The 19,101-nt window shown below is 44.2% G+C and overlaps 1 protein-coding gene and 1 long non-coding RNA gene across 2 annotated transcripts in view; one reads left to right on the forward strand and one right to left on the reverse strand.

The window, feature by feature from the left end:
* LOC309565207 overlaps window positions 1–19,101 on the reverse strand; it is a 1,884,446-nt gene that overhangs the window by 1,631,701 nt on the left and 233,644 nt on the right. The gene's annotated exons all lie outside the window — the stretch shown is intronic.
* Window positions 1–19,101, forward strand: part of CRY2 (cryptochrome circadian regulator 2) — a 95,625-nt gene that overhangs the window by 16,168 nt on the left and 60,356 nt on the right. Inside the window, exon 3 of the mRNA XM_082270008.1 lies at window positions 14,201–14,343. Coding sequence (XP_082126134.1) covers window positions 14,201–14,343 — 143 coding nt within the window. The remainder of the gene's footprint in view (window positions 1–14,200; window positions 14,344–19,101) is intronic.

Raw genomic sequence — 19,101 nt, forward strand, 5'->3', positions numbered from 1 at the left:
GAGAATCGTCGATCACAGCTTTCTTGTTACACCACGCCTATCATGAAAGGGTACTATTGGCAGTGGAAATGCAAGGTGTTCCGAACCGTACTGAACCGTACCGTACCGAACCGTACCGTACCACTCAGTGGAAACGAGGCATAAATGACCATTTCACCTTTGCCATGTGGGGGCATCACTTTTGCGAGGAAATTTTTTTTTTTTATTCCTTTCCTTTGAGCTTTCAAGAAAGTTAGTTGCTTTTCCAACATTGTATGAGGGCTATGTGGCCAGTTAGCTAGGGTTCATATACGTCAGTAAAGGTCTGCGAACAAAAATAGCTCAAGATCCAAGCGGACTGGGAAGAAATATATATTTATATATATATATATATATATCTTTTTTTTTTTTTTTATTCCCAGTCCGCTTGGATCTTGAGCTATTTTTGTTCGCAGACCTTTTACTGACGAAGTTTTTCTCCTCATTATTTTGTCGTATAGATGCGCTTTGTGAAGTTTTCAGCTATTAAATTCGGCACATACTTTCTCGCCTCCGACCTGATCCTTTAAAGTTTTTGCTGTCAGAATTCTGCAGGGAATTTATTAAACCATGTCTGCTGCGCCGCTTTGAGCAGCCCGTCTCTGCGAATCTTAGATGTTAAATATAGAAGCCGCCAACGCGGGCACATACTCCTCCGCAGTGTGATAATACAAACAAATATAAGAAAATGAATGAGATTTCGACCAGGGATAATCTTTTCTTGGCACAAGGATGAAGCTGTGTTTCAAGAAACATCTCAGCCCGGAGAGTATTAATTAGTTTTTCTGCTTATCGGCTGGGAAGTGTGCTGAATGCAAAATTAATTCTGCATTAAAGCTCAGGCAGGCTTCATAGAGGAGTAGAAAGAGGTTTTGGAATCTCTGTGCAATCATATTTTTGGAATGTAAATGTGAAGGGGGAAATATAGCACTTTTGCTTGGTTTTAATTTAAATCAAACCTGTGCTTTTGCCCATGCAGGACAACAGGTTTGCTTTAATAGCCCCTTTTAAGCAGCACATAGTCGCCTTTCCTTTGTTACTCAACCAACAAGAAAAATGGAGGAGTATGTTGTTTACTCACTGTACCAGCACTGGGTCTTGGTGATTAGCCCAGCGCTGTCACTTGGGGACACGAGGGAAGCCGTCAGCCCTGTGTAAGCTCAAGCTAGAGAAACTCTGAGCTTACGCAGGCAGGGCCGGTGCTACCACTAGGCAAACTAGGCGGCCGCCTAGGGCGCACTGCCACCCCGAGGGCGCAGCCATGGTCAGTGCCACATTTCTCTCCGGTCACCTCCTCATCCCCAGGGGAGGTCAACCCCTAGAGAGGGGGGGGACTTTGTATATGAAGGGGTGTGTAGGGTTAAAGGGGGGGCAGTGTGTATAGGAAGGCGGGGTGTAGGGTTAAAGGGGGGCAGTGTGTATAGGAAGGGGGTGTAGGGTTAAAGGGGGGCAGTGTGTAGGGTTAGAGGGGGCAGTGTGTATAGGAAGGGGGTGTAGGGTAAGACGGGGGCAGTGTGTATAGGAAGGGGGTGTAGGGTTAAAGGGGGGCAGTGTGTATAGGAAGGGGGGTGTAGGGTTAGAGGGGGGCAATGTGCATATGAAGGGGGGTATAAGGTTAAAGGGGGGCAGTGTGTGAAGGCAGGGGGTGTAGCATTAAAGAAGGGCAGTGTGTGAAGGAAGGGGGGAGGGTTAAAAGGGGGCACTTTGTATATGAAGGGATGTTTTGGGTTAAAGGGTGGCAGTGTGTGCAGTAAGGGGGAACAGTTTGTACAGGAAAGGGGGTGTAGGATTAAAGAGGGCAGTGTATACAGGAAGGGAAGAGTGGGTTTAAAAGGGGGGGAGGGGGGCAATGTGTACAGTTTTTTTTTTTTTTTTTTTTTTTTTTTTTTTTTTTTTTTTTTTTTGGGGGGGGGGTTACAAGGAGCAGGTCTTGCCTAGGGTGCAAAATAGTCTAGTACCGGCTCTGTACACAGGGTTTGTTTTTCTTGGCTTTTGCTGAACAGGGTGACGGGGGGAGCAAAGGAAGAGTCCATGTATGCTGTCAAAGTGACCCTATTGCTTTGAGGGAGAAAGGGGGCGCCCACGAAGTGTAGCATTAAAATCATCCACTTTATTAGAATTACAATGGGCAAGTCACTGGGTTAACAGACAAAAGGCATATCTGCCTCAGAGGTGTTCTTGTGTATATATGCCTTTTATCTGTTTACCCAGTGAGTTGCAAATTGTATTTTAATAAAGTGGATGATTTTAATGCTTCACTTAGTGGGCGTCTCCTTTCTTCCTTTTTGTTTTATTACAGAGGCTGTTTTTTACTCCTGGGATACGCCTGTGGATAGCATTACAGCACTATTTGTTCAAACTGGAGTTTTAGGGACTTAGGCTGGTTGCCCTGTTAGCACCATTTATCTCTAAAACCTATTGCTTTGACCTGCATGGTTGGAAGCATGCAACTTAAACTGTATGTAGTACAATATAACTTTAACTCTGTAGTGAGCTGTCAACTGCCTCTGCTGCACTGAAATCCCAAGCCCTGCCTGCTTTCTCCCTTGCTGGACTCCAGAACACACCACCTCTTCTTCTCATCCTCATTCGATAAGGAGGGAGGTGTGGTATAGTCCAGCAGTAGAGAACACGGGGTTAGAAAAAAATCATGGGATGGGGCCATAGACAACAATAAAAGCCTCTAACAAAAAAAAAAGAGCTTGCAAAAACTCAGTGACAATAATAAAAAACTCTCAAGTACATAAATTAGTATTATAAATATATAAATAATTGAAAAGTGCACTGGTGCTTAAAATTAAATATATACATTAAATTGTGCAATATTCTAAAAAAGTGCAGATAGTGCTGAAAAAAAGTCCAATATAAAGTGCAATATAATTGAAGAAAAAGTGCTTAGGGTGCTCCAGAAAAACGCCAGTGCAGAGTGTCTCAATCCCCTTCTGGGACCCTACTCATCGGAAGCGATGGACCCTCAGCCAAGGGTCAAGTGGGCTTGAGACTAAAACAAATCCACAGGAGATCTCCTCTAGGCTGTCGCTATGACCCCTTATTAGTAATTCTCTGGGCAGCTCAAAAGGAATGAATAATCCATATAGTGAAGCCCATAAAAATGTAATTTTTATTCCCCCACAATAGTACTACTTACAGAGATTAACAAACAAATCCTGCATGTACAGAAGAATCGGTCCCGCCGGCTGATACAGACCACTTCCGGGAACGCTGCTGGCATGCATTCCACAGATACCAGGAAGTGACGTCACTGGTTATGCCGCAACCGGAAATGCGTTGACGCGTTTCGCCCCACCTACCAGGGAGTCATCAAAGACATTCAACAATAAAAGCCTAACTGAAGTTCTAAACGTCTCATTCTATTCAAAACCAAAATAAAATGGCAAAAAAAAAATGCTTAAAGTGCCCACAGTAATGATACTGCTCAAATACCAACCCCCACGGATCCTTGAATTGACTCTTGAATCCTGAGCCGAGATTGTACACAAAGCCTTAACTTCTCTAGATTGAGAATAATAAGCCTGTTTTTTTTTGTTCATCTGTGAAATCTGAACAGAATCTTAGTGAGCACTAAATGCTCTGGCACTTTTTTTATTATAACAGGTAAGGGACCTAATCTCAGGTCAGGAACATACTCTTGAAGTTGAAGCCCTATGTGTAGTCTGTGTCTAGGATTAAAGGAGCTTCATGTGGGCCCAGAGAATAATTTACAGACAAAGGGTCCTTTCACACAGGCTTTCTGCCTGGCAGACTCCGTTTTGCTCAGCGGTGATCGATCCGCCGATCCCCGCTGAGCAGGCGGATGACAGCTCCGTCTCCGTTCTGTGTGCAGAGACAGACCTGTCAGATCCCTGCTCTCCTCTATGGGGGATCGGATGAAAACGGATGCCTGTCCGTTTTCATCCGATCCTCCAGACAGATGGTAAATAGGGTTGCTTTAAATAATAAAAAATAATTAAATGGTGTGTTTGGTTTGTGGTGCTCAGATGCAGTGAGGAATCGCTTTAAGGATAGTGACCCTATCCATTTATTATCACATAGTTGGCTTCTTTTTAAATCATAACAATCGCCCAAATGGCCCTCATCAAACGTTTACATGTTTGGCTTTGGTACACACACACACACACACACACACAGGTTAAAATGACAATTATATGGTAAATTCACACATCTGTGGCTTTTTAAATTTCAATTTGTGTCTGTGTATAAGGCCCCTTTCACACATACATCCGTTCAGTTCATCAGTTCAGTCACGTCAAATGTATCAGTTTTTCATCCGTTTTTTTCATCCGTTTTTTTCAACCGTTTTTTTCAACCGTTTTTTTCAACCGTTTTTTTCATCCGTTTTTTTCATCCGTTTTTTTCATCCGTTTTTTTCATCCGTTTTTTTCATCCGTTTTTTTCATCCGTTTTTTTCATCCGTTTTTTTCATCCGTTTTTCGTCAGTTGTTATCAGTTGTCGTCCGTTTTTCATCCGTTGTCGTCCGTTTTTCATCCGTTGTCGTCCGTTTTTCATCCGTTGTCATCCGTTTTTCGTCCAATCTGTTTTTTTTGACAGATGAAAAATAGGGCATTCATCCGTTCAAAAAAAGGACATTGACGGAAGCGGATGAAAACGGATGTTAACTGATGATCATCCGTTGTCGTCCGTTTTTACATAGAGATACACTGATGTCCTTTTTTCATCCGTCAACGGATGGATGAAAAACGGACAAACGGACAGCATGTGTGAAAGGGGCCTAAGTAGTCAGTGAGTATCTCTCACTTGCTCTGAGCAGGCTAGATACTGAGCCGTGGGGAGCAAAAAAGACCTATGTAACAAGGTAATGGAACTTTGAAAAGGATATAAAAAGATGATTAAAAAAAGAAAAAAGCCTTAAATATGCCAGCCAGTACTGTTCATACACTTATTAAGAATTAGAAAATTTGGGCATCTCTTGATACCAAGCCAAAGTCAGGTAGACCAAAAAAGATTGCAGCAGCAGCAACTGCCAGAAGAATTTTTCGGGATTCAAAGAAAAACCCACAGGTCACCTGCAAGCTGCTCTGGAAAAAGTGTGGTGGTTTCAAGGCCCAAATACGATGCAAAAAATGAGCGGCATGGTTAAGTTTCCAGAAAGAAGTCTTTACTGTGCCAATGCCACAAAAAAAGCCTGTTTGCAACATGTCCAACAACACCTTGCCATGCCTCACAGCTTCTGACGCACTACTCTGGAGTGACAAGACCAAAACGGAGCTTTATAGTCACAAACTTAAGCGCTATGTTTGGAGAAGGGTCAAGAAGACCTATAGCGACAAGAATGTCATTCCTACTGTGAAGCATGGTGGTGGTTCACTGATGTTTTGGGGGGATGTGAGCTCTAAAAGCACAGGGAATCTTGTGAAAATTGATGGCAAGATGAATGCAGCATGTACTTAGAAATTACTGGCAGATGCAACTTTACATCCTACTAAGAGTGCATCACACTCCCCTGAAACTTCATGCCATGGGTCTTTGTGAAGATGACCTCTGTGGACGCTGCCAGAGAGAGACGGGGGACTTGATTAATTTGCTGTGGAGATGTCCAAAGCTGCACAGATATTGGTCCATGGTGATATCTTCCATTACTGGGGCTCTGGGGGTGGATATCCCTAGGGATCCCAGACATTGTATTTTGGGGATCCTGGAGTCGATAGTGGAAGATAGGTTTCTGAGAGAGGCCGCCGCTCGGGCACTCTTTCAGGCCCGTTTACTCATCCTGAGGCACTGGATAACACAGGAGTCATCTACGTATAAGATGTGGCTGGAACAGATGGCTTCAACTCTACGTATGGAGAAGGTTATCTACCAGCATAGGGGGGTGCCTCAGAAATTCTCTAAGGTATGGGGTGCATGGTAAAACAGCCCGGTCATGGCCCCTGATGATCTCATTCTGGACCGTTTGTTAATGTAATTCCTAGGGTTATATTTCTGTTCATTTCTAGCTCGGGTGGGTGGAATGGGGGCGTTTCCTGCATTTTCTTATATTTTGCTGTGTTTTGTATGTCTTGCACTGTACCCAAATGTGATACCATTGGGGGGACTGGGGCATGGTGTGGGTTATGTAATGTTTATGGATTGTTGCTGCCATCCGAAAGTTTTTCTGGATGTAATGGTGTGAATTTTTCTCAATAAAGCTTTTCTTGATTTAAAAAAAAAAAAAAAAAAAGAAAGAAATTACTGGCAGGCAATTTGAATTCTTCTGCACAAAAGCTGCGCAAAGATGCTCTTGGACTTTCCAGCACGGCAATGACCCTAAGCACAAGGCCAAGTTGACCCTCCAGTGGTTACAGCAGAAAAAGGTGAAGGTTCTGAAGTGGCCATATTGGTCTCCTGACCTTAATTTCATTGAGCCACTCTGGGGAGATCTCAAATGTGCAGTTCATGGAAGACTACCAAAGCCTTTGCATGACCTGAAGGCATTTTGCCAAGACAAATGGCAGCTCTACCACCGACAAGAATTTGGGGCCTGATGGACAACTATTACAAAAGACTGCATGCTGTCATTGATGTTAAAGAGGCAATACACACCAGTATTAAGAAAAAAGGGTAGCCTTTTGAACAGGGGTCATTTCATTTGTTTACTTTGTCCTGTATTTTTATGATTGTGCCATTCTGTTATGACCTACAGTTACAGAATATGAATCCCATAAGAAATAAAAGACGTGTTTTGCTGCTCACTCATGTTTTCTTTAACAATGGTACATACTGCATATTACCAATTCTCCAAGGGTATGCAAACTTGAGTACAACTGTATGTTCTTGTACATCAGGGGTGGGGAACCTAAGGCCCGGGGGCCGTATGCGGCCCCCAAAGTCATTTGGTCCGGCCCCCCGTGCAGCTGAGTCTCTCAGCTGATCTGTCAGAATGGAGCCGATGCTTCCTGTATAGTTGTGGCTCTGTTCTGACAGTCTGAGTGAGTCACAGCGGAGTGACATCAAATTAACTCCGCCTGTGACCAATACAGGAAACCTCGCCTCTTCCTCCAGCACGGCACCGCTGCTAGCCAGCATTTCCCGTCAGCAGCGCACACAGCAGTACCAGCCACAGCCAGCAGTACCAGCCACAGCCAGCAGTACCAGCCACAGCCAGCAGTACCAGCCAGAACCAGCAGTACTCACAGCAGTACCAGCCAGAGGCAGCAGTACCAGCCAGAGGCAGCAGTACTCACAGCAGTACCAGCCAGAGCCAGCAGTACCAGCCAGAATCAGCAGTACTCACAGCAGTACCAGCCAGAGCCGGCAGTACCAGCCAGAGCCAGCAGTACTCACAGCAGTACCAGCCAGAGTCAGCAGTACCCACAACAGTACCAGCCAGCAGTACCTACAGCACAGTACCAGCCTGAGCCAGCAGTACCCACAGCAATACCAGCCAGCAGTACCTAAAGCAGTACCAGCCGGAGCCAGCAGTACCAGCCTGAGCCAGCAGTACCAGCCAGCAGTACCTACAGCACAGTACCAGCCCGTGTCAGCAGTACCCACAGCAGTACCAGCCTGAGCCAGCAGTACCCACAGCACAGTACAAGCCAGCCATACCAGCCTGAGCCAGCTGTACCCACCAGCAGTACCAGCCAGCTGTACCCACCAGCAGTACCAGCCAGCTATACCCACCAGCAGTACCCACCAGCAGTTATTTTCAAAACTTACCACCACAAAGAGTCGAGTGCACTCCAGACTGACCGACGCAAACATGGAAAAGCAGTTGCGAGTAGCATCATCATCAATACCAGTTAACATCACACACCTCACCAAAGAGAAGCAGTTGCAGCCATCACATTAGGGGTGAGTTAATTAAATGTTTGACCAAATATAACAGGCACATTTTTAAGTTGATAATTTTATACGGCCCCCGAATGATTTTATAAATTACCCAAATGGCCCTTAGCAGAAAAAGGTTCCTCACCCCTGCTGTACATGCATACATCATAATAATAATAATGAAGAGTGCCCTGTATAGTGATCACAGCAGCATGCGCTCCTTGTATTGGTTTTGTCTGTGCTAGAAATCGATGTGAGAAACGTGACTGTTTGCAGTCACGAGCCGACCGGAAAAGCCCATCTCTCAGGGAGCTTCTACTCGAGCGCTCTACTATCTTTGTCCTTTTTTATTTGAGGTTTCTGCACGACTTCCCCTGGGAATCATCGTCCTGCCAATGTGACAGTGACCTCACAGCACAGGCTACACAGGATTATAAACCTGTTTTTAGAGCACGGGGTTTGTGTGCAAAGAATCTAGGCCATTTACACAAAGAAAGCTGGAGGCCAACTACACTGTGTATTGGCGGTGCTGGATATAAAAATGCAGGTAATTGGGATGCTTTCAAGCTGGGAATAACAACCTCTGGCACTCAATCTCTGGTTGAGCCACAGTTTACTTGGTGCCACTGCAGCAGCTGACATGGAGGGTTGAACAAGAAATCCAAAACGGGGAAAAAATAAATAAATTATATATATATATATATATAATGATCCCCCTGCAGATTTTGTAAGTTTGCACGCTTACCAAAAAATGGAAGCTCTATAGTTATCACGGGTATTTTAAAGCGGAGTTCCGGGCACGAAATCGACCTAATCGATTTTGTGCCCATCCGCTTGCTTTGCTTCACCTGAAAAGGAATTGGATAGTTAGGATTATTTATTTTTTTTTTTTACTTACCTCGTAATTGTAGAAAGAAATACTCACCTTTTTTCACTTCCTCCCTCTGTGGCCGCGGCCCGCGCCGTCACTTCTGGTTTGCAATGATTCCTGGGAGCTGAACGTCATCGCTCCCAGGAATCAATGCGACGGCACTGGCCCCGCTCGTCACTTCCGGTGCGACGCCGCGTTCCCTGCTAAACAGCTTCTGGGCATGCCCAGAAGCTGTGGAGGAATGCGGCGTCGCACCGGAAGTGACGAGAGGGGCCGGTGAAGGCGCATTCTGGGAGAAGAAGTTGCGGAAGAGGACGCAGAAGAGGATCGCGCTGGCTTCAGCTGCCCACAACAGAGATGGCAGCGCTGGAGAAGAAATTTTATAAGTGAGTATTTCTTCTTGCAGGTAAGTGCGAACCGGGACAGATCAGAGGCTAGCCATTGTGGAATGTACTAGCCCTGATTTTCATTGAAAAAATGTTTCTGTGCCTGGAACTCCGCTTTAAATGATAGAGATAGAATATCAACCAAAAATCCAGAAAAAACACGATCTATGTTATATCTTGAGTTGCAGTTCAGTAAGTAAAATAAATATTTGATCCCCCTACCAACCAACAATAATTCTGGCTTTACAGACTGGCTACAGTATGTGTTCATGTGGTACACAGATTAGTCCTGTGAATTTAGGAAGGTGCTCCTAGTCCTAGCGACAACTTGTTGTGTATAAAAGACACCTGTCCACAGTATCTTTCTTTCGTTCAAACCTCATTATCATGGGCAAGACCAAAGAGCTGTCTAAGGACTTCAGGGGCAAGATTGTAGACAGGCACAAGGCTGTAATGGGCTACAAGACCATCAGCAAGAAGCTGGCATGCTGGTTGTACCCAAGTTGATTGATCAATCCACTTGGTACATTCAGCCTGCTCATACACTGTTCGAATCTTGACCGGTTCCTGCTGAACCGGCTGGGATTCAAACCATGTATGCCCTGCTTAAGAAGTTGGCCGTACACTATCCAGATCAGCGTTTTTCTACAGCAGGTATGACCAGGTTTTTATATTTAGCTGTGGCCACTCAGCCTGTACACATCAGTGTTCACGTGTAATGGCAGATGGAGCAAATACCTGTGGGAAAGGATAGATGAGAAGCCCAGACTTACAAATTGTCTGTGTACAGAGTTGCTTGTCTCTCTCGAGCCGTGGACGGTGTCAGCCTGTCATTGACTTGTACAGGCTTCCATCTACAGCTAAACGTAACCATCTGGCTTTGCCTGCCTCAGAAATACTTCAATGGTGTATGGCCATGAGCAGTCATGTGAATGTGCTCTTAGGCTTATCTACCATTTCCAGTATCCATAACGAGACCTCTGCTTTTTTAAAGCAACTCTGTCGTAAGAATGTCGACCGCACTCCACTTGTCTCCTCTTGCGATATTTTTTAATAATCAATGAACTGACTGCATAAGTTGTTTCCACCCAAAAACAACCTTCTGTGACGTTTTTTGCCACTCCTGGTTTGTTTCTTTATCCTTGTGGTGAAACGCGTCGAAGTTTGGTTTTTGGGTGGAGACATTACTGTATGCAGTCAATTTTATTGATTAAAAAAAGAAAATACTGCAAGAGGAGTTATGTGGAGTTTGGCTGACATTCTCAGGTATCTTTGATGGGGAGTGGAGACAGACTACAATGGTGAGCACCCAGGATGTCCATTGAGGCCAGTCTTCAGTGGAGCTATAGATCTGTGTGTTTTTCCAACCCTGTTGTAAGGTCCCTTGCACATGGGGCTGCCTAAGTGCAGTGTGTAACTCCGAATGTGTTCATACACCCGAGAGGGACAGGTGAAGCACCCAGACATGGGGCTGAACGCAGAACTGAGTGGTCCCCACTTTTCGGGTCTTAAATGTTGCACTAGAACACGCACTTCACCTAGACGACCCCTTTGTAAGGGGTCAAATAAAGCCTTAGCCAGCCTGTAAAAGAAAAGCAATACAAATATACTTATGTACTTGCCTTTCTGGCATGCAATGTCTTAAAATTTTACTATGTTAGTTCCTTGGCCACCAATGGTATTCAGCATTTCCAGGTATCCTAAATACCCGCTCCCTCTCCATACTGTGGTTCTTTTATGCTGGTTCTTTCCTCTGTGCAGAGCTCTTTCCCTTCTTGAAGTTGTTCTGATCTATATTTAGCACAAGAGCTGTAAGAGCCTTCAGGGACTTGCTGCTGTTCTAAAAATGATTACATGAAACGTGCCGAGCATTTATAATGGAAATAGCATCATTTTCCATGTTTGATCAGAGCTATGGCCACTCTCCCTGTCCCAATGGGATAGGGCACAGTCCTATAGTGCTGCACTATAGGAAACGGGAGGTTCGGTTGATGCCCCATTACTGCAAGTTCCATGTTTTTAATGAGGGATGGTGGGGAAGCTCAGGTGAAGAGTGTAAATGGGTATGGTCCCTTGTATCCGGTGAAACTGTTCCTTGAAGAACCAAAGCAAATAGAGATTTTCTTTGAGTGCTATATGCAAACCAATATTTTTTTTGGAGAATGTGAAATCACCAAACATTACAAGGCACTATATAACACAATATGTAGAAGCATAGCTTCCCACTTTTACAGTACAGAGAAAGGTCATTCAAGGAAGTAAATGTGCTCGTTTTTAAAGGAGATCTGGCGGGATAGAAATGTGGCACCTGCCATTGCTTAAAGTGGTTCTAAAGGCTGAAGGTTTTTACCTTCCTGCATTAAGGTAAAAAATGTGCATGCGGCTTCCCCCCCTTATACAGTGGATATAAAAAGTCTATACACCCCTGTTAAAATTCAGATTTCTATGATGTAAAAAATGAGACAAAGATAAATAATTTCAGCACTTTTGCTACCTTTTTTATGTGACCTATAAACTGTAAAACCCAGTTGAACAAGAAACTGAAATCTTTTAGGGGGAGAAAAGTAAAAATAAACTAAAATATGATTGCATAAGTGTGCACACCCTTAAACTAATACTTTTCATGTTAAATAGGAGTCAGTACACAGCTGCCATCATTTAAAGTGCCTCTGATTAACCCCAAATAAAGTTCAGCTGTTCTAGTAGGTCTTTCCTGACATTTTCTTAGTCGCATCCTACAGCAAAAGCCATGGTCCGTAGAGCGCTTCCAAAGCAAGGGTTCAAAATAATTTCCAAGGCATTATATATACTGTGGAAAACCATGAGGACAGACCTTCTCAAGTGGAGAAAATATGGCACAACAGTGACATTACCAAGAACTGGACATCACTCCAAATTTGATTGAAAAGATGAGAAGAAAACTGGTCTGGGAGGCTGCCAAGAGGCCTACAGCAACATTAAAGGAGGTGCAGGAATATCTGCTGTGTGGTACATGTGACAACAATCTCCCGTATTCTTCATATGTCTGGGCTATTGGGGGGAGGGGAACGGAAGATGGAAGCCTTTTCTTACAAAGAAAAGCATCCAAGCCTGGGTAAATTTTGCAAAAACAAATCTGAAGTCTCCCAAAAGAATGTGAGAAATTGTGTTCTGGTCTGATAAAACCAAGGTTCAACTTTTTGGGCATAATTCCAAAAGATATGTTTTCTGCAAAAACAACACTGCAAATCACCAAACACCATACCCACAGTGAAGCATGGTGATGGTAGCATCATGCTTTGGGGCTGTTTTTCTTCAGTTGGAACAGGGGCTTTAGTCAAGGTAGAAGGAATTATGAACAGTTCCAAATACCAGTCAGTAGTTGCACCAGTCAATATTGGCACAACCCAAAGCATACATCCAAATCAACAAAGGAATGGCTTCACCAGAAGAAGATAAAAGTTTTGCAATGGCCCAGCCAGAGCCCAGACCTGAAGCCCATTGAAAATCTGTGGGGTGATCTGAAGAGGGCTGTGCACAGGAGATGCCCTCGCAATCTGACAGATTTGGGTGTTTTTGCAAAGAGTGAGCAAATATTGCCAAGTCAACCTGTGCCATGCTGATAGACTCATACCCAAAAAAGACTGAGTACTGTAATAAAATCGAAAGGTGGTTCAACAAAGTTTTAAAGGGTGTGCACTAGGAATAGACCGATTATCGGCACTGCCGATATGCACTTTCCCCGATATATATCGGTATCGGTCCCGTAACTGGCCGATATTGTCGATATTTTTGTGACGTCATTCTGCCTTCTTAGGCCACCTCCCTCGCCTTACGTTGTGACCAAAATATCGGTATCGGCCCTGAATAAACAATATCTGTCTATCCCTACTGTGCACAATTATGCAACCATATTCTTTTATTTTTTTATGTTTACTTCCCTCCACCTGAAAGATTTCAGTTTGTTGTACAGTTTATAGGTCACATTAAAGGTGGAAAAAGTTCTCAAATGATTTATCTTTTCTTTCGGGTTGATTTACAAAAGGAAATTAGACTGTGCCTTTTTAAAGCAAGTGCAGTTGCTCCAGAGCTTAGTAAATGAGTGGAAGCTCTGCTGACTTCCATCATCCAATCGTGCAAGCAAAAATGCTGTATTTTATTTTCCTTGCATGTGATTGGGTATTACTTGTAAAGTGAAACTTTACCCCATTTACTAAGCTCTGGAGCAACTACACTTGCAAAAGTGCACAGTCTATTTGCCTTTCGTAAACCAACCCCTATGACTCCAGTGCAGCGGTGAGCAATAGGAGAGCTTTAAAAATGCTGCTCAGCCATTCAATCTCCGCACCAGTGTAAACTAGGCCTTGGTCTCCTCTCATTCTCTTTCTGGACTGCAGTAAATCAGAGTGCTTGGAAGGGATTTTGCCTAAAGAGAAAGTGCAAGAAGATTAGAAGTATAAAAAAATATGTACACGTAGTCAGAAGCAGCATTTTAGGTTTTAACTTGAGTACTAAGCTGAAGTCTCAGGCATCTTAAGTCGAGCGTTCCAAACTTTGGCATGTTATCCTGGCACCGGTACTGCTGTGCTGTCTCCATTTATTTGTGCATTATTCAGACTGAGACCTTCATAATCCTTTAAGCAAAAGCGATTTTATTTTTGGGCAGGTGCCAGCAAGTTGCATAATGTGAAAGTAATACTTGGCTAGACAAGCAGGTATGTGGATCCACTTCTCAATATATTTCATGCCAACTACCTAATTGGGGGCACCGAAAGTGAGCCTGATACTGCGATGACACCATTGAGGGCATCGCAGTTATCATAGCTTCAGTAGTGTTTTTGACTTAAAATCTTTCACTATTCAAGATTATTCCCAGGCAAAGAAATAAACGTGTCACTGAAATACATTTATGGAAGCTGTATCTGCCAAAGATTTTCATTTCTGTTCATCCAGTCCTGATATTTACACAGCCCTGCCGCACAGCATATCCCTGTCTGGTAGGGCAGTAGACCTAATTTGTTCTCTGCTACAGTAGTGTAATACTTACAGGTCAGCTTGGGACCATTACAATGCTAAATCTGTGGAATGCCTATGTACCTTTTTACATTTTCACCCACTTAAGTCATTCTTATATGCTCTCATCTTGATATTTTGCAGGAATGGGGTGTGACCCGGCTAACATTTGAGTACGATTCTGAACCGTTTGGGAAAGAGCGAGATGCAGCCATTATGAAACTGGCCAAGGAAGCTGGTGTAGAAGTCGTTGTGGAGAACTCTCATACCCTGTATGACTTGGACAAGTAAGTCATTATTTTATTTATTACAGGTACTTGTATGTCGCCGTCTGTTTACAAAGTGCTTCGCATATATATTGTGCATTCACGTTTCTTTGATGGCAGGGACTGCTTATGATCTCAATTCTCTAAGGCCCCTTTCACACGTCCGTTCCGCTGACGGACTCAGTTTTTTCTCAGCGGGGATCGATCTGCCTAACCCCGTTCTTTGTGCTGAGACGGAGACGTCAGATCCCCGCTGTTCTCCATGGGGGAATCGGATGAGAACGAACCGCCTGTCCATTCTCATCCGATCCGCCAGATGGATGGAAAATAGGGTTTCTATCCGGATTTGACGGACAGGATCGTATCAGAGGTCAGCGGACATGTCTCCGCTGACATCCGCTGCCCCATAGAGATGCATGGGGCATCCATTCAGATCTGCCTGAAAAACTGACATGCGAATCTGAACGGACCATATGTGTGACAGGGGCCTTACTCTGTCATACATACTAGGGCCAATTTACAGGATGCATCCAATTACCCTGCCAAGCATGTCTTTGGAGTGTGGGAGGAAACCAACACAGGTACAGGGAGAACATGCAAACTCCAGGCAGGTAGTGCTGGGGATGGCATTCAAATCAGCGACCCTAGTGCTGTTAGGGGGAATAGTGTATATGTTGCCTTCCATACTGTATCTGTCACTTAATTAACCTTTAGGGCAAAAGCAGGGATGTCTAGCTCAATTTCGTCACAGGCTGCATCAGCATTATAAACAAGCAAAAAATTGGGGGAGCAAGCCCTGAACATGTATATCTAAAGCCGGTGCAGCTATGGACCAGGCAACATGTATATTAAAAAAGAATAGCGCACACATGCAAAAGAAATGACTATCAAATATGGAGACAATCCATAAATAAAAATGGGGATTTAGTCCCACCATATGGCCATATCGTTTATTTATGGATTGTCTTCAAATTTGGTAGTAATTTCTTTTGCATGTGTGCGCTATTCTCTTTTAATATGCATGTCTCTTGGTACATAGCTGCACCAGCTTTAGAAATACATGGGTATGCTCCCCCAATTTTTTGCTTGTTTATTATGCATCAGCATTATGGTTGCCTTTTAAAGGGTCGGTTGTATCTGTAAGACCTAGATGTCAGGAGCAACCAACCCCCCCCCCCCTTACATCAGACGTCAAAAGTCCCCCCACCATCAAAAGTCAAGTCTCCTACACTCCCTTACATCACAGTGAACCCCCCTTAGCTTGTGCTGCTGCCAGGAAGAAGTTGGGGGTGGACTGGGAAGCCGAAAGTGCAGAGGGTGAATTCACCTGCCAGAGTCTGCTCAGGAGACCAGGGAAGGCGAAGATCAGGGCGCTGCGCCTGTAAAAGAGGCGCAGGATCTGGCAAAGGAGTTCTGTCCTGCTTTCTGTTGCCCACTGCTGAGATGGGGGCATAGACGAGGAGAGTTCAAGGGCCAAATGAAATGGCCTGGTGAGCCTTGTTTTTGACATGTGCTTTGGGGCTGATTTACAGTACATCTATGCATTGGTGTCAGCGCATTGCGGTGCCATTCAATTTCAATAGCACTCCAATGCACGAAGGCAATACAAGTGCATTGCAACACATGGCGATAACCAAGCTTGCAGTTATTGCTAGTGGCTGCTATAGCTGCTTGCAATAATCACTGTCCTAATCAGGCGGGGGCCGCCCCCCGTCCCCCCCACCACCTTCTGCCGGGAGCAGGCAATTGCTCGGCTGGGGAATCGTGCAAATTTCTTTCCTTCTATGGCCTGCCTAGGACAGCAAGCCCCTGCCCCACCACCATGTCTGTGTTCAGGAGATGGGAGATGGGGCAGTGCTCATCTTGCAAGAGGGAGCCCATGTTTATAACCGATAAGATTTAGGTCTTCTCAAAAAAAATTAGATTGCCATATTTTAAATTCTACCTGCAAAAAAATAGGAATCTTGTGACAGCCTAGTCTCAATTCTATTGCTGCAGCAGCTCTTGATAGGGTGATGTCAAGTGACTGGACAGAGCGGATACCTGGGTGACTCTGCTTGAACGTCTGTCTCCTAAGTGCCTGAGGCAGACATCACATGACCAGTGCCTCACTGGTTTAATCTATCTGTTTTAATGGGAAGTGATAAGGGAATATAATGTATGCTGCTTTGCTGTGGTTGTATGAATGCAGCTTTTCTATTTTCTTCTGGTAGCCAACAGGCCTCTCCCTCTGTCTTCATCTTGCAGGTGACTGCGATCCTTCATGTTATGATCCGTAGAACAATGACATCGGCAGAAATTGCGCTTTGTGTACAAAGGTCAAACTGACACAGGTGTAGAAGTCTCATACATTGCTGCTTAGTGATTAATTTGCAGCATTGAAGCAAAGCAAATATGTGCAGCCACATATTTGTGGAGCAGCAAATATATTTGCAGCCGAGAGCTATTGTTTACATGGTGTCAGGGGGGCTGATATTTACAATGACTGCTATGAGGCAGAGAAAGGGAAGGGGCATTGTATCCACACCATTCTGGCACATTATTGGACTATTACCTGACATTTCATTGGTGCCCAGGAACTGACTACCTGCCTAAGAGGTAGAAAAGTCTGCCATGGGTTTTTGTTTTTTTTAAACCTTGTCCCCCTGCAGACTTATGCCATAATGTGCACTACATACTAGCTTCATTATGACAAGCAGAGATGCGCTATCGCCACAGCAGGCACTTCCATCTTCACCCAATAATCCTTCCAGATTTATTTGAATGGCTGGGCCCAGATAATGTCGCTCTCGCACAAGCGCACAGGAGTCAAGATCCCGACATAACGCTTTCTACATTGGCGGCACACTTGGTGTACCCTAAACACAGAGCTATTGCGCATCCACCGGTGACGTCACCAGCTGCAGCCGCAGTGAATAAGAAGATATTCACAGTTCCCAATTAAGCTCTATTATGCACTTACCTGTAGGTACAAGTTTAACATTTTCACATTCATACATATATACTAAGGCCAATTCAGACAACCTATGAAAACAATAGACCTGCGCTTACAGTATTAGGATAATGAATAGAAAATTGGCTGACCGAAATTCACTAGTGGCGAATACTGGCATAAAAACATGGAAAGGTGCTTCACTAAAAACGAACAAAGTCATTGACCGGAAATTCAACAGAGTCCAATAAGTTTGGGGTCCAAAATAGAAAATCTTGTCAGCGATCCTCAACTGAGAGATGTACACACACTGACCCTTACTGTCCAAGGTGAACCACTACATACAGTGGTCGAATGCACTTGTTACAGAATCCAATAGATCGAATAGCAGCACTCTTCCACCCTTAAGCAGATTTAACTTCCTATGGCCCTCAATGGATATAAAGTTCCAATATAGATAGAAAAGCATGACATAGTGTAATACGTTCAGTATAAAATTTATTAAAATCCAGGAAACTCACTCACCAAAAGGCAAGATAAAATCTCACTTGTGCATCAATAATCCACAGGGGAATGTTTCCAACCATCAAGATGGCCGGCCTCCATGCTTGGCAACATCACGTGATCCAGCTCTACCCAACCGGTTTCGCCGTACCGACGTCATCAGGGGCGACGAAACCAGTTGGGTAGAGCTGGATCACGTGACGTTGCCAAGCACGGAGGTTGGCCATCTTGATAGTTGGAAACATTCCCCTGTGGATTGATGCACATGCAAGATTTTATCTTGCCTTTTAGTGAGTGAGTTTTCTGGATTCTAATAAATTTTATACTGAATGTATTACACTATGAAGTGTCTTTCTATCTATGTTGCAATGTTGTATCCATTGAGGGCCATAAGAAGTTGAATCTGCTTAAGGGTGGAAGAGTGCTGCTGTTTGATTGGATTCTGTAACCAGTGCATTCGACCACTGTGTTTAGTGGTCCACTCTGGATGGTAAGAGTCAATGTGTGTACATCTGTCGGTGGAGAATCTCTCAAGATTTTCTATTTTGGATCCCACACTTATTGGACTCTGTCGAATTTCTTGTCAAGGACTTTCTGTTTTCAGTGCTGCACCTTTGAATGTTTTCAGACAACCTACCAGTATGTCTTTGGAGGAAGGAGATCCACGCAGGCACAGAGGATATGTACAGCTGTGGCCAAAAGTTTTGAGAATGACACAAATATTAATTTTCACAAAGTCTGTTGCCTCAGTTTTTATGATGGCAATTTGCATATACTCCAGAATGTTATGAAAAGCAATCAAAAGAATTTCAATTAATTGCAAAGTCCCTCTTTGCCAAATGAACTTCATCCCATAAAAAAAACATTTCCACTGCATTTGTGAAGAAAGCTTCAGGGCGCCCAAGAAAGTCCAGCAAGCACCAGGACCGTCTCCTACAGTTGATTCAGCTGCGGGATTTGGGCACCACCAGTGCAAAGCTTGCTCAGGAATGACAGCAGGGAGGTTGTGAGTGCATCTGCATGCATAGCGAGAGGAAGACTTTGGAGGATGGCCTGGTGTCAAGAAGGGCAGCAAAGAAGCCACTTCTCTCCAGGAAAAACATCAGGGACAGACTGAAATTCTCTAAAAGGTACCTGGGATTGGACTGCGGAGGACTGGAGTAAAGTCATTTTCTCTGATAAATCCCCTTTCCGATTGTTTGGGGCATCCAGAAAACACCTTATCCGGAGAAGCAAAGGTGAGCGCTGCCATCAGTCCTGTGTCATGCCATCAGTGAAGCATCCTGAGACCATTCATGTGTGGGGTTGCTTCTTAGTCAAGGGATTGGGCTCACTCATAATCA

Source organism: Pelophylax lessonae, assembly GCF_965119305.1.
Source record: "Pelophylax lessonae genome assembly, chromosome: 10".
NCBI lineage: Eukaryota > Metazoa > Chordata > Amphibia > Anura > Ranidae > Pelophylax > Pelophylax lessonae.